The sequence below is a fragment of the Panthera tigris genome, chromosome A2, assembly GCF_018350195.1.
Source record: "Panthera tigris isolate Pti1 chromosome A2, P.tigris_Pti1_mat1.1, whole genome shotgun sequence".
In the NCBI taxonomy this organism is placed as follows: Eukaryota; Metazoa; Chordata; class Mammalia; order Carnivora; family Felidae; genus Panthera; species Panthera tigris.
This window is the reverse complement of record NC_056661.1, coordinates 1,813,939-1,836,650: the sequence shown is the minus strand read 5'-3', so window position 1 is coordinate 1,836,650 and position 22,712 is coordinate 1,813,939. Positions and strand designations below refer to the sequence as shown.

General features: G+C 56.8%; 1 protein-coding gene across 4 annotated transcripts; it reads left to right on the top strand.

The window, feature by feature from the left end:
* Window positions 1–1,590: 1,590 nt before the first annotated feature.
* On the top strand, window positions 1,591–18,613 carry SGTA (small glutamine rich tetratricopeptide repeat co-chaperone alpha). 4 transcript variants are annotated; one of them, XM_042977693.1, is made up of 12 exons: window positions 1,591–1,698; window positions 8,901–9,040; window positions 9,329–9,435; window positions 9,659–9,743; window positions 10,722–10,821; window positions 12,044–12,148; window positions 13,025–13,163; window positions 13,840–13,902; window positions 15,019–15,056; window positions 15,883–15,972; window positions 16,181–16,327; window positions 17,410–18,613. In XM_042977693.1, exons 2-11 carry the CDS (start codon window positions 8,941–8,943, stop codon window positions 16,293–16,295), a joined length of 942 nt encoding a protein of 313 aa, XP_042833627.1. In that variant the 5' UTR covers window positions 1,591–1,698; window positions 8,901–8,940; the 3' UTR covers window positions 16,296–16,327; window positions 17,410–18,613. The 4 variants fall into 4 exon arrangements, with proteins under 4 accessions (XP_042833627.1, XP_042833629.1, XP_042833630.1 ...); XM_042977695.1 differs by having other exon boundaries at window positions 1,637–1,698; window positions 8,941–9,040; XM_042977696.1 differs by lacking the exon at window positions 1,591–1,698 and adding an exon at window positions 1,721–2,009 and having other exon boundaries at window positions 8,941–9,040.
* The last annotated feature ends 4,099 nt before the right edge of the window (window positions 18,614–22,712 follow it).

Here is a 22,712-nt window from a genome sequence, read left to right as displayed (position 1 = left end):
ATGGAAACCACACACAGAGGTTGCTTCAAAATCTGTGTGCATGCGGTTCTTTCTGCCGGTAGTTCTCTGTCTGGGCTTCCAGCCTCAGTGTTAATCCGTGCTTGTCACCTTTCTATCTTACAGTTGTGTATTTGGCTAGTTTTGCAGGTTTTCCCTTCACCTAAGGATCACGTTAGTGATCCCTTACGATACTCATCTCAGGCTCTTTTTGTAGATTATCCCAACCAGCATCCTGCCCAGCTTCCTGCACCTAACGAAGATGAGGCGCTCCACGAGTACCAGCAGAATCCGGTGAATCAATTAAACACACTTTTTTTAAAAAAAAATCGGGAAAGCTTCAGAAAATGAATCCACGAGTTCAAACAACAGGTGTTTTGAGACGGTGCAGTATCCTAACCTGTAACTATTGTCCATTAAAACGAAAAACGAAATCTCGATCTAAGGCGCCCAGGAAGAAAAACATACCAGAACTAAAATGGCCAAAAAACACACTCCCCTTATTTCTGCAAAAGAAATTAAATCCCCGGGCTTTAAACACGTATGCGTTTTAAATAGGATAAAAGTGAATTCGGAGAACCCTTCTTGCAACTTTAACGGTGGTCAGTTGTGGGTCTTCCTAGAGACCGTCCTCATCGCTCACCCTCTATTAAGCACAGCAAGTTTTATCCTACTTAATAATCATTCCCACTGTTCTCCATACCTGGAAGTTTTTTTTAAAGGTTATTTTATTATTTATTTTTTAGAGAGAGAGTGCTTAAGTGAGGGAGGTGAAGAGAGAAAGAGGGAGAGAGAATCCCTGGCAGGCTCCGTACTGTCAGCCCAGAGCCTAGGGCTTTAATTCAGGAGCCATGAGATCAAGACCTGAGCCGAAACCCAAAGTCAGATGCTTAACCAACTGAGCCACCCAGGCACCCCATACCTGGAGTTTTTTGCCTCATCCTCCAAATCCACATCTACAGGAAAGATCTTCCTTAACCATCACAGCCAGATTACCTCCCCAATCATAATCACCGCACGCCGTTTTATCATCAAGCGAAAGGTGTTAATTTACATACTAGTTTACGAGTTCGTCAACCCCAGTAGGAGTAACGAGAGCAGGCACTTTCCTGGTTTTGATAGTTGCTTTGCAAAACATTTGCAGACTATTAGGCACCTGCTGTAAACAAATATATCTGTATTCCTTTACGTCTTATAGATGGAATGAATGAAAGAATGCATTTGTGGCCGCGCGGGTGGATGGGTGGCTGAATAAACGTAAAACATAGCGCGTAACAGTCACTGGCATTCACAGAGCCCCTGCGCTGCTCTGGGCGCCAGATACCAAACTGAGCCACCCCACGTGGCCGGCTCGGTGCCACGTGACCGGCTCTGCCAAACGCGCGGGAGTCCGCCACTGTCCCACGATGCACCGCGCTGTTACCGCTCGAGAGGGAACGACAGTCCTGATTTCCGGCCTCCAATCGGTCGCAGAGGTCAGTTGCCCTAACGACCAGCTAGCCCCTCCCAACCCCCCCCCTCCAACGCCTGAATGACGTCACTTCTCCCCACGCCCGTCTTGATAATTGACGCGCCTGCGCAGAATGAAAGCCAACGAGCGCCGCCTCCTTCCGCGCAAGCGTCGCGGCCGGGGGCGGGGCCGGGTAGCGCTGCGGTGCGCAGGCGCAGCCGTCGGCGGGTCGGCGTTCGGCCGCCAGTGAGGTGAGTGGGGGGGTGTTCGGTGCTGAGCCAGACGGGCTTGGGGTCCGCGGCTTGGAGCTCCCGGGGCTCAAAGGCCCGTAAAGAGAGCTGGGGCTGGGGCTGGGGTGGCCGCGGTCCGCTGGGTGCTGTGAGTGGGCGGCGCGAAGGGGAAACTGAGGCAGGGCGGCGTCGGGCAGGCCCTCGCCAGTCCTGGTCCGCCTCACCCGGACCCGAGGCCCGGCAAGTGCTGGTTCGAGGTGAAACTGCAAGTGAAAGTGCCCCGCAGGCAACGAAGGTGTCTTCGGCCCGGAAATACGGTCCCTTTGAATCAGGTATCCCGTTAGTGGGGCTCCGGTCGGTGTCCTGTCCCAGCGCCGCCACTCTCCACCTGGCTGACCTGGCCAGCCTCTTGGGTTCCCGGAGCCTCATTTGCCCCCTCTGTAAAACGGGTGTAGTCACGGTCCCTGTCTGATGTTTGTGGGTGGGGGCGGTGGCCCTCGGGAAGATTGAAGCCACAGGGACCCGCGCAAAGCGAGAGCGCAGTGGGCTCAGCAGGTGTTAGGTCTTTCACACCCAGGGGCTTCTGTATATTGACCTAAAGGCGGGAAGAGTCAGGCTGAGGATCAGCCCCACCACCTCTCGCTGGCTGTGTGAGCTTGAGGAAGTCGCTTGCCTCTCTGAGCAGCGCTTTCCTTCTAGAATAGGGGCCGTAGGAGAATGCGCTTCTTAGGGTCACTCTGAGGTTAAGTAAACAGAACATTCTGTGACCGGGCTCCTGCTGCTTGTTCAGAGCATACTGGAGGACCGCTGGGTTTCTTATTAGGTGTCAGAAAACGTGTGCGCAGCCCGCATCCCTCAGGCTGCAGGCTCTTCCCGTGCTCTTTAGTTTTCCATCTCTGATTATTCTGTCTGCTTTTCCTCTCCCCAGACCGGTGGTTCTGTCACCCTGGGGGACATTTGTGGTCACGACTGGGTGTGATCTTGGCGCCGAGTGGGTGGGGCCAGGGTGATGCTCAACACCCTGCGGTGCCTAGGACGGTCCATGAAGGGTCCACAGTGCCCTCGGTGCAGAAGTTAAGCCCTGCTCTAGACCAGCGAGTCTTCGCCAGCATGAGCTGTGTACGTGGGGTTGGTGAGATGAACCCCAAGATATCCTGTGCACGTTTTGTGGGGAGAGGAAAGAGCACTTGGAGTTGAGGCTCTGGAGTCGGACTGCTGGGTTCAAAAGTCCGGGTTTGTGTCTTAGCTGGGTGACCTTGAGCGGCACCCCCATCTTTCTAGTGTCCGTGTTTTTTTCTGTAAAATGGGGATGGGGTAGACAAGTCAAGGTCTCAGCAAACTGTGATTGGGGGGCCAGACCCAGCTGCAGCCTGTTTTCCTGAACGAAGCCACGCCTCCATCGCAGGCCCCTTAACTGTGGCTGCTGTTGCCCAAGAGGAAAGTTGCGTGGTTGCCACAGAAACCCTGTGGCCCGGGAAGCTTACTTGGGCCCTTTTCAGAAAGTGATCACCTATCCCTCCATAAGCCATTGTGTGAACTGCACTTAGCCCGGGCCTGGAAGGTGCTCAACGCTCCAAGGATTTTGCCTGAGGCTTGTAATTTGGTCGTATTGGAAGGGTGAGCCAACTCCAAAGATAGGGTTATAAGCTCCGCCTCAGATGGAGAGCTGGGGTCTTAACTTGGATCCTACATTTTTGTTTTATTTTTTTTTTTGCCAAGAGCCAGCACTGGCCCCTGTGGGAAATACTCAGGAAGAGGGTTGAAGGAATAAAGGGAATTTTAGTAGGGAGGCAAGACCCAAGGTTTGTTGTCTCTTCTGCTCTTCCCAAAGAACTTGGTCAGGTGGCTCTGAATTTGACAGGGATCTAACATTTTCCCAAGACTATATGGGTCAAACACTGCTCAGTGCTGGGGTTCAAAGGGAAGGTGTCTGTCCAGTGGCTCATAGTCGGGGCAAGGGCAGGGGACAGATGACAGACCAAGGAGTTTCAAAGCCTACTAAGCCAGTGATAAGACTGGTACTTGGACTTTGCCAGAAAAAGAGGGCGTCTAGCTCTGAGGCAGCAACCTTGCGGCTCGGTATTGAAGGGAGTTAGAGTTTCCAGATGGGTTGGAGCAGTTGTGTTTGAGTGGAGCCCCTGAGGGTTTGGCAGAGGGCCTCACGCCCACACGCATGACATTTCGGGGGGCTTTTGACGGTTTTAAAGCGTACAGGGCATTCTGGTGGCATTTTAGAAGAACACAGGGCTGCAGCGAGGGTCGTGGGCTCAAGCCTTGAGATGGCCCTGCTCGGACACTGGAGGTGTTCTAGGTTGAGACACAGGAATAGAGCACTGACTTTGCACACTGCTGTTTGTGAGCAGGGCTCTGGCTTCAGGATGGAGGCGGAAAGCCCCCGGCAGCGGCAGCTGGCGGTTCAGCTCCCGAGGTGGGGGGGAGGCCTCACTTTTTATTTTTTTTAACGTTTGTTTATTTTTGAGAGACGGAGCATGAGCGGGGGAGGGGCAGAGAGAGAGGGAGACACAGACGAAGAGGCTCCAGGCTCTGAGCTGTCGGCACAGAGCCCGACGTGACCCTCAAACCCTTGAACCCTCTAACCCCAAGATCATGACCTGAGCTGAAGTTGCACACTTAACTGACTGAGCCACCCAGGCGCACCAAGGCCTTGCTCCTTTTAGCGAGGCATGCCGTTTTTTTCCCTTTCATCAGTTCTAGGCTCGGAAATAAAAGGAATAGAGGCTAATTTTTTCGTCGTTTAATGATGAAATGAAAAGGTGGACTGAGAGGCGGAAGGATGGTGAGGACCACCAGTGGAGCTGGCCCCAGGACCCTGCCACACCCTGGGACTCTGTCCGTCCACCCTCACCAGGCTCACCCGAACTGGGCCCTGCGTAGTGCTTCCTGAGAGCTCATAAAGCACTCACTGTTCAGAGAGCGGGCTGCCTTTGAGAATTTTGTCCAGCGGCCAAAACCCTACAAGTCGTGATTGTTCCGGGTGCCTGGTAGGAGTCGAGGGAAAGTGCTGTCCTTGTGTTTTGCTGGGCCTCACTTTGTGGCGAGCAGAAGGCTCGTTCGTCCCAAAACCCCTGCGTGGAAGTGAGATTTGCAAACTGTCTCGCAAAGAAGCGACAGTTTCGTGGACCACCTGTGTCAGAGGCCCTGTGGGTCCTTGTCGCACCTTGCGGAAGTAGTCCTCGGTAGCGGACCCATGCTCCCTCTGCTGCAGGCCTGAAACCCAAAATGTTGCGCAAGCAGGTTTTCAGAAAGTGTGCAGCAAAGTCATTTGGCCAGAAAAGTCTGACTTGTACTGACTTAGAGTCTTCCAGTGACTTTCACTGGGAGGTTTGGCCATGTCTGGGGACATCTGTGGTTGTTACCACTGTGGAAGGAGGTGCTCCTGGCATCGAGGGGGATGGGGCCACGGATGCTGCTGAACCCCCACCGTGTTCAGGACATCCCCATGGAGAGCGACCTGCTCCTAAGGTCAGCAGTGCTGAGTGGGAGAGACCCTGCATTGATTATTTGGGAAAATACTGAGGCTAGTCCCTGCCCACACTAGACACCAGAGTAAGTCCCCAGGGGTCAGAGGGTACAAACCAGGGCCGCCCCTGTGCCTGTGGGTTACCCTCCCTCCCTCCGCTGTTTGTGCGTATTTCTATTATGTGCAGCATCCCAGGACCTCAGTAGTCAGATGCTTACAGAACACAGAGACTCCTGGGGGTGTCCCTTGGGGGGTGATTCTGCCCCCCGCCTCGGGGTACACTGGACAGAGACCAGGGATGCTGTTAAACTCTGCAGTGAACAGGGGCGCCTGGGTGGCTCAGTCGGTTGGGCTTCCAACTTCGGCTCAGGTCATGATCTTGCGGTCCGTGAGTTCAAGCCCCACGTCGGGCTCTGTGCTGACAGCTCAGAGCCTGGAGCCTGTTTCCGATTCTGTGTCTCCCTTTCTCTCTGACCCTCCCCCGTTCATGCTCTGTCTCTCTCTGTCTCAAAAATAAATAAATGTTAAAAAAAAAATTAAAAAAAAAAAAAACTGCGGTGAACAGGACATCCCCCCGCCACACACACACACACACACACACACACACACACACACAGCAAAGAATGATCTTACCCCGGATAGCAATAGTGGAGAAAACCCGAGTTAGGTCTTTTTTTTTTTTCCACATTTATTTTTTGAGAGAGCACAAGTTGGGGAGGGGCAGAGAGTGGGGACAGGATCTGAAGCAGATTCTGTGCTGACAGCATACTCAGGAACCACAAGATCAGGACCTGAGCCAGTCGTATGCTCAACCGACTGAGCCACCCACACGCCCCGTAGGTCAGAAGTTCTTGGAACAGCTGTTAAGGACATCTCTGTTACCCCATCTCATAGGAGAGGAAAGTGAGGGTGTCGGCTGGAACAAAGCAGTCCTTAGCTTAGGAGTGGGGAAAGTGACCTGAAACTGGCATGGGGCAGAAATGGCTGAGCCTGAGGCTGACTCCAGGCCCTTGTCCTCCCAGGCAAATCAGGCTCCCTGGCCTGTCATCCATATACCAGGCCCAGGGCAGGCTCCAGGGGGCGCTCTGACCTCTTGACAGTGAATCCCTTTGGAGGGGCCGCCATTTGGGAGAAGATCAAGCGACAGACCAGGTGAAGCCCAGGAAGCCGGCAGTGAGAGCTCATCCTGGGGAGATCAGGCCAGAGTGCCTCAAATCCAGTGGGGACAAGGGATCCTCGCGTGCAAACGCCCTGAGGTTCCAAGGGCCAGGGGCACAGAAAGGAGGGTGACTTGGTCTTTTAGTTTTTTGAACCCTTGCCTCCATGAGCCTTGATAGTCTCATACACAGCACCCCCCGCCCCCAGCTTCACCACTTGGTCCGGGGGGGCAGACTTCTGCTAAAGACCGGATTTTCTTCCTCAGTCTACTCTTTTTGTGTGTGTGATAACTTATTTTTGAGGGAGAGAGCTTGAGCGGGGGAGGGGCGGAGAGAGAGAGGAGGACAGAAGCCCCAAAGCAGGGTCTGAGCTGACAGCAGCAGGCGCGACACGAACCGCGAGATCATGCCCTGAGCCAAAGTCAGATGCTCCACCGACTGAGCCGCCCAGGCGCCCCTATCTTTCAGCTATTGTAAATAATGCTGTCAAAACAAATACCTAAAATGAAAACATTTTGACGTTTTTGGCAGCATGTGTCTGTTCTTTTTAGATCTGGCGGTCAGCAGACTGGTTTGCTCTTTGTGCCCTCTTAGCTGGGGAGCGTGACTCCCCTTCTGAGGCTTCCCCCGAGATGAGTGGGTTGTGGTGGTTGATCTCTGTGGGTCCCTCTGTGTCTCCTAAGGTCTTCAGGGCCGGGACTGGCTGGCTGTCCTACAGGCTCTGGCGGCCCATCCTGATCCCAGACCTTGCAGTCCTGGGGAGGCTCTTCAGCCAAAGGCACTTGCTGGGTAAAGGGTCATTGTGTCCAGAAATGGGAGCGGGTGGGGAGGAGGGGGGCGCTCATTACCAGCCTTAACGTTAATTCCCTCGCCAGTTTTATACAACAAGTGTTTTAAGTTTTTTCCTTACTTAAAATTGAGATATAACCCGTATACCTTAAAACAGCGGATTTTGGTAGATTCACATTGCTGTGGAACCATCAGCTTTTTCTAAGTCCAGAACGTTCCACCTCAAAAAGAAACTGTGTCCCCATCAGCCATCCCCTCCCCAGCCCTCACGAACCCCCTTCCTGTCTATGGATGCGCCTGTTCTGGACGTTTCACACACGTGGAGTCACATCGTTGTGGCCTCTCGTGTCTGGTTCCCCCACCTTTACGAACGAAGCAGCTGTTGATGGACGTAGGTTCCCATGAACCGGAGACAGAGAGAGGTCTCTGAGGCCGGCCAGCGCCAGGGGTCTTGACAGCGCTTGCCCCGACCAGCCGTCTGCATATTCACATCATCTGAGTCTGATGCCAGCCAGTTTGTAGAGCCTGGGGCCTAATGACTGACTCTTCTGGTTCTGTGGGGCACAGAGGCATTTTGGGGAGACCAAGGTGCTTCATGCTGCGGGTTCTGGCTGCACGGGTGGACTTGAGCCTCCTTGGGCCGGCTGCTCCTTGTGGACCCCCACCCCCCACCTGGTGCCCTTCTCAGTGGGAGCGACCGTGGAGGTCATGGTCCAGAGGGAAGGAGATGGTGTTATGTACAGTGCTTGGCCCATCATAGGCCTCCAGGTGGCGGACCCCTCCCACCAGATCGTTCCACACCAGGGCTCTCCCCTGGGCACTGCTTATGCTGGAGCCAGAGAGCTCTCCCATCACGGGGACATCCTCGGTGCCAGGGGGCTAAACAGCATCCCAGGTCCTCACCACTCAACACTGGGAGCACCCCGTTGTGATGGCCACGGATTTCCCCAAACCTGGTCCACAGTCCCTGGGGCAGGGTCACTCCTGGCCTGGGAATCCAGCACATCGTGGAGGGACCAAGAAAAGGCTCTCTGGCTGCCAGGAAAGGGACCGGTGCCTCTGGGCCCTCCCCCTACCCCAGCCCATCCCCCCACTGCTCCCTGCCCCCCGCAACACTTGTCCGACCCCCTCGTATCCCTCGGGGGTGTCAGGACTAGGAGAACCGTCAGTTTGTGTTCTCAGCCTGAATGGAAAAGCAGGTGGGACTGTGGTCCGCCTTGTGCTTAGCTCAAAACTCGGGGTTCATAGACCTGCAGGAGTCGTGCTGGCAGTCTGGCCCTCCACACCCCTGGGAGCCCCCGTGTGCCACTCAGTCTGCGAAAGGGTGGTGACGGTTAAGGCCACGTCACTTTCTTCACAGTAAGGAGGCGGGGTTGCCCGGGGGGCTCAGTTGTTGGAGCGTCCTGCTTTTGATTTTGGCTCAGGTCTTGATCTCGTGGAATCGAGCTCCGAGTTGGGCTCTGTGCTCACAGCACGGAACCTGCTTGGGATCCTCTCTCTGTTTGCCTCTGTCTCTCTCAAAAAATAAGTAAACCTGAAAAAAAACTTAGAATAAGGAGGCAGGAGGCTGGAGCAGTCCTCTGCCCACGAAAGCCCCAGCATCTCATCCGTGAAATGGGGGTCGTAGCCATTTCCCCTCACTTGTCATTCAGATTAAATCGTTTCGTGTGCCTGAAGCGGCTTCCTCGGGGCCAGGCCTGGTGAGCCAGGGCCCAGCAGTCCGGGCGTAGAGCACCAGGTACCCCAGGCACGGGGGGGAGGGGCACTGCCCGCACGCCCTCTGCTTCGGTCCACAGATCCCGAGAACCCCCGGGCGTTGTCTCTTCCTTTCACAAGATGGATAACAAGAAGCGCCTGGCCTACGCCATTATCCGGTTCCTGCACGACCAGCTGCGGCACGGGGGGCTCTCGTCCGACGCCCAGGAGAGCTTGGAAGGTACGTGTGGGCCACCGCCCGCCCTCCTTCCCGCCGTGCAGATCCTAGTCTCCTGCAGGTATTCTCGTCACTACCCATCTTTCATCGAGGTGCGGTTCCAGAACGTTCTCCACCACTACCGCACGTGTGTGACTGCAGCGATCGGAGAACGGCTCTCTTGAAAGAGGGGGTAGGGCACCCACGGTGCCTGGAAGCCACGTGGGGCTGAGGGTGGGGAGGCCATCTGACCCCCAAAGTCACAAAGTCGGGATTGTGTTCAGAAGAAAACACCTCTGTTCTCCCTCACAGTTGCGATCCAGTGCCTGGAGACTGCTTTTGGGGTGACCGTGGAGGACAGCGACCTTGCTCTCCCTCAGACTCTTCCGGAAATATTTGAAGCAGCCGCCGCGGGCAGGGTGAGCGTCTGGGCTTCCCAGAACAAGTGTAACAAGCGCCAGTGCCAGGCCTGTGGGCAGGGCAGATGGGGGCTCGGCCCGGCCACCTGGCCCAAGGCGTCTCCCTCGGAGCTCAGCTGCCCTCTCAGGCGGCCTGAGCAGGAGGACAGCCAGAGGTGCGGGGCTGGGAGGAGGAAGATGGCAGGGCCGCCCCTGAGACAGCTCATCCCTGCCTCGGACCCAGGAGGCGCCGCAGGACCTGAGGAGCCCTGAGCGAACTCCGCCTTCAGAGGAGGACTCGGCGGAGGCAGAGCGCCTCAAAACCGAAGGTGAGACAAGGCGGGCCGGTCCCCAGGGTGTGGCAGCCGGGGGGCTTGCTGTCACGCAGCACCACGGCACAGGGGCTCGGGGGCCAGGGGCCGCAGAACACGCGGATGTGAGGATGTGCACAGGGTGGAGCCCCCGACGCGGCTGGTGGGGGCGTAAGCGGGCCGTCGCCGTGGAAGGCGTTCTGACAGTTTGCGGTCACCCGATGGCGTGGTCTCCTGGGGAGAGCCGTGGGCCCGGGAAAAATGCAGGCGCGTATCCACAGCAGCAAAAAGGGAGAACAGCCCATATGTCCACAGACCAGTAAAAGGGATAAACAAAACGTGACACATCCATAGTCAGGAACATCACTCGGCCGCCAGCAGGAGCGAGGCGCCCACACCCGCCGCCCGGCAGATGGACCCTGAACACACGACGCTCAGGGAGGGAACCAGACACGAGAGGCCACACGGGGTGTGAGTCCACGTGTGTGAAACGTCCAGAAGAGGCTCATCCGTGGACAGGAGGGGGGTTTGCGGGTGCTGGGGGAGGAGAGCGGGCGATGGCTGATGGGGACGGGGCTTTCTTTAGGGGAGAGGGAATGTTCTGGAAGTGACTACAGTGATGGACAACTGAATATTTTAAAAACCACCGAGCTGCACACTTTGAAAATGTGAGTTTTATGTTACGTGAGTTACATCTCGTTAAACTTGGCTGTTTCTGAGGGGAGAAGCAGAAGTGAGGGTATCGGAGACTTGTCTCCAGATGTCACAAGCAGCGACAGTTGTCCTCACTGGGTGCTGGCTTGGGCCACGAGCCCCGAGATGCCGGACGCAGCCGCCCCCTTCTCCACTGCCACCGCCCCGAGCGACTGAGCGCTGCGTCCCGCCCGAGGCTCTCCTCACGCCTTCCCACAGACGCCCGGGAGAGCGGAGCCCGCGTGTCAGAGCCCCCGGGTCTCGTGTGAACAGCGGGGGTCACCAGTTTTCCCTTGTTTTTAGGAAACGAGCAGATGAAAGTGGAAAACTTTGAAGCTGCCGTGCACTTCTACGGGAAAGCCATCGAGCTGAACCCCGCCAACGCCGTCTATTTCTGTAACAGGTACCAGCCGGGGCTCACGCGGGGCGGGGACTCACGTGGGGCCTGGGCGGGCAGGTCGCGTGTCCCCAGGAGACCAGGAGAGGTGTCCGAACAGTGCCCTAGGGGTTGTTACACCGCAGCCCCTGAGAAGCAGTCAGTGGCAGGTGGCCAGGAGTGCGTCAGTAAGCGTTGACAGCGGCCTTAAAATTAGGGAGCACCATCCTCCACGCGGGTGTTGCGACGAGAGATAAGCCAACGCTTGGGTGGCGTTTCATTCCTGTGTTCACATCAGCATTGTCGCCAACTGTGAAGAGTTGCATCTGGCTTGTACTTTAAATTTTTTGATGTTTAGTGATTTTGAGAGAGAGAGAGGGAAAACGTACGCGGGGGGTGGGGGGGGGGAGGGCAGAGAGAGAGAATCCCGAGCAGGTTCCATGCTGTCAGCGCAGCCAGTCGTGAGATCGTGACCTGAGGCGAAACCAGGAGTAGGATGCTTAACCGACTGAGCCCCCCAGGCACCCCTGGCTCGTGCTTCTGAAGGGAACGCCGTATCACCCCAGCCTCCCAGTAGGGACTTTCTTGCTCACGAGTGGTTCTTGGTGACGAGAGGGACTGGATGGGACGTGGGACAGAATCGCACGTTCGTGTGAAAGGCACAGGAACCAGCAGAGAACAGAGACCGGAGGGGGCACCGGACGTCATCCGCGTGGTCTCCAGGGTGAAACTGCTTTAGCTTTAATGTCTTTCTCTTTTCGGGGCGATCACACAAACGGGTGGACAGAAAAGGTAGGCATGTCGTACAGAGTCCTGTACCCCGCTTCTGCCAGCGTAGCCGCTCCGTGCTTTCTAGCTGATGTCTTTCTGTACTTCAGAAACTGGGGGAAGCGTAAAGGGGAATATTAAAAAACGCCCAGTGAGAAAAACTATCAAATGTGGCAAGTCGAGAGCGTGGACAGGGGTCTCGTGGCGGATCAGGTCTTTTCTAGTAGGTTCTCCCTGACGCAGAACAGGCACCAGCCCTCCAACGGTGGCGCCGCCCTGTGCGGGGCAGGGTTGGGCCGATCTGTTCTGCCTCCTTCAGCCTCGGTTTCCCCGGGAGGCTGCCGCAGCCCTGGCACAGCTGCTCCGCAGGCAGAAGCCTCGGCAGCCCCGCCTCCGCCCCGCCTGACAGACGGGGAAGCCGAGGCCCCTCTGTGGCAGCGAGCCAGGCACACGACCCCTGACCTGCGCTTTGTCTCCCCAGAGCGGCGGCCTACAGCAAACTGGGGAACTACGCAGGGGCCGTGCAGGACTGTGAGCGAGCCATCTGCATAGACCCGTCCTACAGCAAAGCCTACGGCCGGATGGGGTGAGTGCGCCCGTACGGTGTGTGGTGTCTGTCTTCCCAGACCCCTCCCCCGCGTCCCACGCTTCCTCCTCTTCCCGTCACCCCTGCAGTTCGCTTCAGTCCTGACTCTGCCCAGACCAAGTGTCACACCCCACAGGGTCAGGACTCGGCCCCACTCACGTCTGGCCTTCCATACTTCTGATCCGCCCGCTGTCTGGGCTCCTGCCTCTCTCGCTCTCGCGCCTCCGTGGTTGGCGAGAGCAGGTCGCAGGACTCGGGAGCACGCCCGTGCTTCCTGCTTGATCGAGGGACACAGGTGAACAGCCAGACGAAGAGGTCCACAGGGCAGGGTGCAGGGGATCCCCCTGGAGTGGGGTGGCCTCCCTCGCAGCACGTGGTTACCTTCACCAGCGGGGGCCTTCTCCAGATCTCATTGTTGAAGAGTTGTATAGCCTCTCCAGCTTTCTCCCTCCTAGAAGTTTGGGGGCCCTGAGATTCCCCCCAACTCAGATCTGAAATTTGGTCTTCCTGGCCACCAGCCCCACCGAGTCACATCGTTGGCATAAACTCAGATGGGGTTCAAGGGGCTCGTTACAAAGGACAGGAGACGCCTATGACGTAGGAAGTTTAGGGTTTTAAGAGCTCTGTGCCAGGAACAGAGGCCACATCTGACCACCCCGCCCTCTGGCCCCCTGCTTCGGGCCTTCAAGCTCTTTGCGTGGGTCCCTCTGGGGCACCAGCCCTTGTGCCTTTGAATTTTCGTATGCCTGTACTCTCGGCCCCCATGGCCCTCGCATGCCATTCCCACCGGACGCTGGCCACAGCGACACCGGAGCGGTTTGGGGTTTCGGGCAGCCTCCCAGGCCCTCCCCCACGTCGCGGTGCCTCTCCCCCTAGCCTCGCACTCTCCAGTTTGAACAAGCACACCGAGGCAGTGGCCTATTACAAGAAGGCCTTGGAGCTGGACCCCGACAACGAGACCTACAAGTCGAACCTCAAGATAGCCGAGCTGAAGTTGAGGGAGACGCCAAGTCCCGTGAGTGGCCCCGGGGAAGAGAGGGCCCTGGCGGGCAGGCCAGGGAGACACTCAGGGCTGGCGGCTTAATCCAGTCCGGCAGGAGACAAAGACACAGAAATGCCTGTCCCAAAGGAAAAAGTTTATCCCCACAGGCCCCGGAAACGGGAGGCAGGGCCACACACAGGAGCTCCAGGGTCGGCCAGGAGGCCAGTGCCCCTGTGGTGGTTTCTGGGGGAGGAGCAGGGAGGCAGGGGATGCAGGCTTAGGATCAGCTAGGCGAGCAATTCCAGCAGAGTCTGGGGAATGGGGGCCAGCCCTGGTGGCCGAATGCCAGGCCCTGGGGAATGGCTGACTGGCTCGTGCACTAAAGGTGGCCCGCAGGTGACTGTTCACTCTCTCTGGGAATTGCTCACCCTGAGGGACCGTCCTCCAGGGTTCACGGGGGCCCAAGACATCAGAACGCTAGAACGTGAAGGACGGCGCTCTTGTAAACATTCATAACTGGTTTGTGCCTTTCACGAAGTGCTCTCTGGCCTCGAGGCCTGGCTGCTTGGTTGGTGGGATGTCTGAGCCGTATGCCTCTTAGAATTTGGACAGGCCCCGTGTGGGGTGTTGTGTCTCAGTTCTTGGTTCCTGGGGGCGGGGCCGGCCACCGTGGTCCTGTGACCACTCACCAGGGCTTTTCTCCCCACAGACAGGAGGTGTCGGCAGCTTTGACATTGCTGGCCTGCTGAACAATCCAAGTTTCATGAGCATGGTAATCCGCACTCCCCCCTCTCTCGTGGGTTCCGGCTCCTCTGGGGGCCATGACCTGGGTGCTGGGGGCTGAGCAGCATCCCCGGCTCCATCCCTTGATGCCAGGAGCCCCCCAGCGTGACAGGCACAGACATCCCCAGACACCGCCCTTGTCGCTAGGGCAGCATCGCCCCCAGTGAGACCCCCTCAGTATGGAGCACAAAGGACAGACTGGGTCCTGCCTCTCACGGTCGCGTGACCCAGGAAAACAGCATCCCTCTCTCCAGCTCGGTTTCCACCTCACACTGTGGAGACCCTGGTAGCCTCACAGCTGCACCTGCTCCTCGGAGGAGGAGACACCGAGGAGCCCGGGATGCCACCAAGGTGGAGGTCCCAGCTTCCCACGCCAGAGACTTGAGTCCCGAAGCACCTGTTCTGTGCAGCGCTGTCCTTTGAAGGCAGGCACCCGCCTGTGTCCTTGGGGCTGGTCCCACACATGCAAGTTCTTTCACAGTGGCCACAGGGCCCAGGGTTTCCAAGTGTCCAGAAGAGGGAAATCCTGCGCCTTCCGGCGGTCAGAAGCATCCCCACTACAGCAGGAGGCGGCCAGCCAGGCATGGCGATGGGCCGGGCATCACTTTGTATTTTTGTCGGCACACGGCCACACCCGTGCGTGCAGTGACGGCGACACAGGGCTGTCTGGTTGGGGCAGGGATGGGCCCGTAAGGCCGAGAACCTTGACCCTGGCCCTTCACAGAATTTAGCCAGCCCTCCTGAGCCACGTCAGGAAGACCCCGCTTTAGCTGCCCACTCAGCCGCGTCCTGAAGTCGGTCCTAGGGAGAGAACCCTCAGGGGGAGTTAAGTTTAAACGCAGGCATGCAGGGTAGTGATAGTAACTGAGGAAACAGAAGAGGCCAACTGTGCTGACAGATCCGTTGGCCGGAAAAACGGATCTGGATACATCTGCACAGCAAAGAGTAAGCAGCCAGTAGGAGATGACGAGGTGCCTGGGAGTCTCTTTAAAGACAAGTCTTACGCGGGATGGAAGCGCGTCAGGAAGGCCGAGCGCCCTTGGGAAGCGTGTGCACAGGAGCCCCTGGGCGCCTGCTGTGTCTGATCATGTGTTCCTTTCTGCAGGCGTCAAACCTGATGAACAACCCCCAAGTTCAGCAGCTGTAAGTGACAACCGTGTGCCTTTGACCTTCTTGTGGTTACATTTTCCATTGTGACAAGACACACGTGACTTAAAATCTGCCTGTTGTAACTGTTTCAAGGTTTACAACGCAGAGGCATTAAGCATATTCAACGTGCTGTACAGCCATCTTCGCTGATTAATTTCGGGACATTCCATTATCCCAAAAAGAGTCCTTGTCCCCATGATAGGCATTTTAACCCCCCCCCCCCGCCCGCCGTGGTCCCTGGCCCCCACAAACCCCCTTCCCATCCGTGGACGAGCCTGTTCTGGACGTTTCACACACGTGGACTCACACCCCGTGTGGCCTCTCGTGTCTGGTTCCCTCCCTGAGCGTCGTGTGTGAGCGCCTGTGTTCAGTTCTTCTGGGCCAACGCCCAGGAGTAGACTTGCTGTGTGGTGTGGTGATTCTGTGTCACTTAAGAATTGCCGGGCTGTGGTTAAATCTTAAAGCAAAATTTCTGAACGCAGCACTGCTAACATTGGGGCCGTCACTCGGGGGGGGGGGGGGGGGGGTGTGTACCAGGTGCCGTGGGGGCTAAACAGCACGCCTGGTCAGCCCCCACCCCTCACTGCCAGGAGCCCCCCAGTCGTGAGGACCACTGTCTTTAAGCCAGAAACGAGTGTTCCCGAGTGAGCCGGTGGCGTTCACAGCAGCCGCTGTCAGAGGACGACGGGTGGGCTGGGCAGCTCTGGGCCCCGAGGGGCCGCCAGGTGGCGGCAGAGAGCAGCTCGTGTTGGAGGAGCAGGGCCCAGCCGGAACGGGCAGGCCAGGCTGTCTGTGCACATCGTGGGCTCTCTCCTTGCAGCATGTCCGGGATGATTTCGGGCGGCCACAACCCCCTGGGGACTCCTGGCACCAGCCCCTCACAGAATGACCTGGCCAGTCTCATCCAGGCGTGAGTAGACGTGCCTGGTGGGACTCTGGGGTGGTGGGGGCCCGCCCTCGAGAACAAAAGCGCAAGTGCTGTGTCCCTGGGTGCTCGATAAGACCCCGCTACCGGGACCCAGTGAGTAGCCACACTGCCTGTGGGGGCACGCGCCTAGGAAGTGGCCGGGAGGGTGCCCCGGGGCCACCAGCTGAGCCCAGGCACGCCCCTCCTGCAGCGGCCAGCAGTTCGCCCAGCAGATGCAGCAGCAGAATCCAGAGTTGATAGAACAGCTCCGAAGTCAGATCCGAAGTCGGACCCCCAGTGCCAGCAACGATGACCAGCAGGAGTGATGGCCCACGCGAGTCCACTGTGGCCGTGAGGGGTGAGAGCCTCTGTTTGACGACCCGGGTGCACGAGGTTGGGGGTGGTGTCTGGGGCCATCGGGCCCCTTTCCGAGGTGCTTCTGCTCGAATCCTGCCTCTCCCTTCCCAGTTCCCTTCTGTGGGTGGGTTTTATACAGAGAGGGGCTGAAAGCCCACCACTCCCGGGCAGGGCTGCTGCCCGAGGGCCTGCAGAGAGTGGGCGGCCACCACGATGGCCAGGGAGGTCTCCAGGGGTGGGATGACAGGCCAGCCCAGCCCCTTGCTTCCCGTGCTCCCCTGGGCTTCTCTGCATGTGTGTCTGTGGTGAGTGGATGTTAATGAGGGACAGCTGGAAAACAAATGGGGTGTTCCGGAGGGCTCCTGGCCACCTTGGCTGGCTCCGGGGCCACCCTAGGGGCCCTTGGCCTCAACCTGTGTCCACTAGCCTTGCCTCCTGGCATAGTGGGCTTCCGCCCAGAGGCCTGGGCATTTCTATCATCCCATTTCTCCTTTAACTGTGATTTTTCTATTAAAAATTTTGAAGGACGGGGGCGCCTGGCTGGCTCAGTCGCAGGGTGTGCAACTCTTAATCTCAGGGTCGGGAGCTCCAGCCCCGTGCTGGGTGTAGAAGTTATTAAAAAAATAAACAGTTTTAAGGATTTTAAAAGACAAAAATATTAAGAAGCAGGAATAACAACTTTGATCTCTCTGCCCACGACACCTAATGTTAGTTATTTGGGCACTTTTTTCCAGTTTTTTTTTGGTTTTTTTTTTTTTAGCACTCTTAAAAAATAGAACGAAACATAGTTAAGATCAATTTTGCATTTGTTGTATGTCGTAAGCTCATCTGCACAACACCTCTGCCAATGTTTCCCTGTCTGTGGCCTCAGAACCTACAGCGCAGTTCTGTGTCTGTGCTGACGTGGCGCTGCCTCCCCCCACCCCATTGAACATGGCCGCGGGGCCACGGAACCACAGAGATTTCGGCTGAAGCGTCACAGGGCTGGTGCCGCCTGGGCCGCAGCCGTCCCCACCCCCATCCCCGAAGTCTGGCCTCGTGCCCACCACACCCTGACCGGGCCCTCGTGTCCTCTCCCCGCAGCCCTCCCAGCGTCGCCAGCTCCTTCCCACCGACTGGAAGCCTTCTCGCATTTTGCCGTCTTCTCCCCTTGGAGAAAGAGAAAGAGAAATTGGACCTGCATGTTAAGATGGACTTTCATTATTTTCATTTTGCCCTTCATCCTTCCTTCCCTGTTTGTAGTCTCCCATGGCCCCCAGACCCCCCTCGAAACAGAGCCAGCAAGCTGTGAATGCAGACCAGCTCCCAGAAAACCCAGTCGCTAAAGTATTTTTTAGACTGTTCCAGGGCGGGGGTCGTTCTCGAGCCCCTGTCCGGGAAGCAGCCCGTTTTATGTCAAGCCACGTCAGGGACACCCGTGGCTCTCAGAGCCCCGTTTTGCAGCCCCCGCGGTCTGTCTTCAGAGGCCTCCGCAGCCCGGTGAGAAGACACTTCTGAGTCGACCTTGGCCTCCCCAGCCGCGCCCTGCTCGGATGAGCTCACTGCCAGCCGCGGTCTGGGCGCCAGTGTCTGCCCTGCCCCTCGGACTGCGGGTTTTCGCGTGAGGAGCTCTTCAGATGCGTTTTCCTAGATGACAATTTCCGTTGCCTCGCGCCCCAGCGGGAGCAGGGGTGGGACCGTCCTGGGGCGCACAGGACCAGGTACCGGGACTTCCGATCGAGCATTTTGATGGACACGCATCTCTTCTCCTCTGACCCTTTCATCCCAGTACTCGTGACCGACAGACCCCAGGGGGCAGATCATGACCTTCCAGCCCGTCCCCAGCTGGGTGTCCCAGCCCCACTGCCCTTCTGCCCACAGGTGACCCTGCTGGCCGGCATGTCTAGGTTCTTGGCAGGTTCTGTCCTGTTCAGGGCTGGGGGCTGGCGGGGGGCCCTGGTGCCACCAGAGCTGCTTCCAGGGTGGGCAACCTGCCCAGGACACAAGGCCACCTCAGACATCCCCATGGCCTCTGCTGGGGACGGCGGGTGGGGGTTGGGGGGCAGGTCCACTGGCCCCGCTGTACCAGCAGCGACGTTGACAACTGGATCGGTCGAGGTTCCCTGGTGTCGTCGGCTGTCTGCGAGCAGACCCAGTACCCTGTGTGTTGTAGGTAACTAGTAGGAAGACGGGCCACTGCCAGCCGCCGCGGTCCGTCCTGCGTCTGGCAAGATGTGTCGTAACTCTTGAGTGCTAGCCATGGTGACAAGCATAACGTGTGGGGAATAAATAGACATCGTGACCTCTGCTCAGCTCTGCATTGACCTCTGGCGCCACCCTTACCTTCTTGCCCCCAGTTTCTAGAAGCCCCCAGCCTGGAGTTCCTACCTCTGGCACATGCTGGGTGTGAATCTTGTCAACGCCTGGTGTGACGAGACTGGAAGCAGTTTCTATGTCCGAGATCACAGACGATTCCAGAAACAGTGAATCTCTGGGCTGGTTCTGTATTTTCTCTCCCTTGTTTTCATCTCCCATAACCCTCCCCTGAGGGGCCAGCCTGGACTCCTGGCCTCTCGAGAACAGGGAGACTATTCCATGTTCCTTCTCTAGCGTGTTCTGAGAGTCCACCCATTCTCCCTTGGGTAACCCCCGGGGCCTCCCTTTATAACTGCTGCAGGCAAGGGAAGTTGTCCCGCCAGCGGCTCGTCCCGGCCCCCACCCCAGTGCTCTGTGTCAGGAGGGACTGCCTGGGGACCCCACTCTGCGGGTGGCCTGCTCCATCCGTGGGTGGAGAGACCCAGTTTCCAGGTTTGCGGCTGCCCTGGGGAGCACCCCTCTCGTGAGCACGAGGTTAGCACGCATCTCCGAGGGCACGTGAGGCTCCTCTGGGCTCACCCGGGCGGCCCTGCCCTGGGGATACCGGTCTGCGTCAGGATGGCTGTGGCCGTGGCAACCACACTCCTGGTATGGAGCAGGTGGGGGCCAGGGATGCTGCTTCGCCAGCCCCCATCGGTTCTGGCCTTCACGTGGGCAGCCCAAGTGGTGCTGATGCATCTGTTTGGAGAACCCTGTTCAGAAGCACTGGCTGGCACGTGAATACCAGCCATACGTTCTGGAAACATCTACATATGTCTTCGGTCTTCCCACATAATCTCATTTCTTCTGTCTTGTGTGTCCGTCCCTGAGCGGCCCCACACCCAGCCTAAGTGTTCAGGAAAGCTCCAGAAACTTTGTGTTGGAACCACTGGCAGAGTGGGATGAGGGGAAGAAAAGGAGCGGCTGTCAACATCTCCTCCCAGAAGCTGGCAGCTTCTCCGAGTGCCTTGACAAGAAGTGTGTCACGCTTAATTACTGCCCGATCCCACACGAGGTAGAAATAGGATCTTTCTGAACATTGCTGTCAGAGGTGCGTTGAGGGGGAGAAAAAAACGGCAATTAAGCACAGAGTTAGCATAAGTCGTGACTTGGAGAAAGCTCCCGGGAGTGGATGGAGCTTTGGGATGCAGGGCAGCAGCAGATGGAAATGGGGGTCTGTTCCCGGTCCTGCACCCCCAGGCTCCTGGGTGCCGGGCTGCAAGCCCACCCAGCTTCCGTCCCAGGACGCTGAGGGGTCTCCTGCGGTCAGTGCTTCCCCTAGGGGACCGGGCAGTGTCTGGGGACGTGGCGGGTGGGGGGGGTTGTCACAGCTCAAGGGGCTGGGGCCAGGGATGTCAACCAGCCCCCCGCAGTGCCCGGCACACCCCCAGAGGACGACCCTCGGTATTGCCGGCACCTGGTGGGCCCTATGTAAACTTGTCCTGAACAGTTTGCCCCCACAAAATCAGTCTGTTTGCTGGCTCTAGAGGGCTCCTGTAAGTCTGCAGTACAAACTTTGTGCGTCAACCTGGGTGACTTGAAAACCCCAAACTGAGCTGGCTTTCCCAGCACCCCTCCACCTCCTCTCCCTTTTGAAAAGCAATGATTTCAAAGGGACTCTCGTGGGTGAGACGCTCGGGCCACCAGGTGGCGCACCGGCACCACGGCCTCCTGCGTGCCTCCGTCCCAGGGCTGGCGTGCGGCCTCTGGACAGAAAGAACGAGGCTACATCCATTTCTGAAACCACCTGGGCGGGAGGCTAGAAACTGCCATGGCCCTAGGGGTCAGAGCTGTGCTTTCAGACCTGGTTCCCTTTCAGGATTGTGAATCCTCATAGCCATGGACTTTCTGCTGGGCGCTGTGCCATGACAAGGCCGCCGTCCTGGGGTGCCTGGTACAATATAGGGCTGGAGATACAGATCCCTTCTGTGCCCAGGTCGGAGAATGGAACCACAGATTCCGCTCGGCTCGTGGCTGTCGGAAGCTCTTTGTAAGGTCAGGTAGATGTAGGGGTCCACTCTTCTCTCCCTCCTTACTAGGCTGCTAACTCTTTTCCTCATAGCGTAACACATGCACATAAGTGCACACATCATGAGCAAACAACCTGATGAATTTTCATGCAGGGAGCATGCCCTTGTCATCGGCACCGGGGCCAAGAACAGAACCCAGTCATCTCCCCCATCTCCCCTCATATCCCCCAAGGGTAACGCTGCCTTAGTGTTTATTGCCATGGGTTAGTGTGGCCTGTTTTTGAATGTGTGTAAAATGGAATTTTTTTTAAAGGCAAAATTATAAAGATCATAGGAGAAAATTTAGAATATGACTTGAGGTGGGCAGATTTTCTTAGAGCATAACGTTATGATGGTTAATTTTTTAACGTTTATTTTTGAGGGGGTGGGTGGGGAAGGAGCAGAGAGGGAGACACAAAATCTGAAGCAGTTTCCAGGCTCTGAGCTGTCAGCACAGAGCCTGACATGGGACTCAAACTCATGAATGGTGAGATCATGACCTGAGCAGAAGTGAAACACTTAATTGAGCCACGCAGGTGCCCCTGTAATTTTATGTATCCACGTGGGCAGGCAATGATACAACAGCCCAGCTTCCCAGTCCCTCAAATACAGCAAGTTCTTATCTATGTTTATACCAACTGTCCTCTGGTGCCCTACATTCCACACACACATACACACACCCACACCCACAGTGGACTTGGTTAATTCGCACACAAAACTCTCTTCAGGGCTTTTTTTTTTTTTTTTTTTTTTTTTTTTAAGAGAGAGAGCGCAAGTGGGGGAGGGGCAGAGAGAGAGGGAGACACAGAATCTGAAGCAGGTTCCAGGCTCTGAGCCGTCAGCACAGAACCCAGCGCGGGACTTGAACCCATGAACTGTGAGATCACGACCTGAGCTGAAGTCAGATGGTTAACCGACTGAACCACCCAGGCCCCCCTCTTCAGGGCATTTAGTACAGTCGGTAGTTTTTCCTTTACGTATGTGCATTACCTAGTTACCTTCTGCCTAACAAACTACCCCCCCCCCAACTTAGTGGCTTTGAAACAGCAACATTTGTTATCCCATAGTTTTTGTGGATTAAGAATCCAGGTGCAGCTTAGATGGGCCCTCAGCTTCAGGGTCTCTCAAAGTCTATAATCAAGGTGCCCACTGAGCAGCAGTCATCGGAAGGCATGACTGAGACAGGACCCCCTTCCATGATCATTCATGATGTTGGCAGGATCCAGTAATTTAACAGGCTCTTGCACTGAAGGTCTGCTGACTGTTGGCTGGCGGTCATCCTCAGCCCCTTGCAGTGTGGGCCTCTCCAGCATCTCAGCTTGCTTCGTCAAGCCATACAAGCTGAAAAGGCAATGGAGTTGTGCTAGGAGGACGGAAGTCGGTGTTTTGTAACCCAGTCAGGGAAATGACATCCCATTCCTCTGCCATATTCTGTTTGTTAGAATCAAGTCACCAGGGGCAGCCCAGAGTCAAGGAGGGAATCACACAAAGGCATGGGTACTAGGATGTCGAGATCACGTGGAACCATCTTAGAAATCTGCCCATCGTGGTGTGCTATTAATTCATTTATATTTGTCTCTCTCACTAGACTGTGAACTGTGAGGACCTAGGGTTCATTTTATACTCCATTAATGAAAATTTGGGGGGGGGGCGCCTGGGTGGCTCAGGTGAGCATCTGACTCTTTGGCTCGGGTCATGACCTCACAGTTGGTGGGGTTTTGCCCCTCGTTTGAGCTGTCAATGCAGAGCCTGTTTGGGGTTTTCAGTCTCCTTCTCTCTCTGCTCCTCCCCCGCTCACACTCTATCTCTCTCTCAAAATAAACAAACATTTAAAAAAGAAATTTAAAATTTTTTAGTTGTGGTGAGATATACATAAAATTAAACGTACCATTTTAACCACTCTTAAGGGCACAGCTCAGCAGCATCAGGCAACACTCACACTGTCATGCAGCCACTCCCACCATCTGTCTCCAGAACTTTCCATCTCCCCAAACTGAGACTCTGTCCCCATGAAACACTGACTCCCCGTTCTTTGTCCCAGCA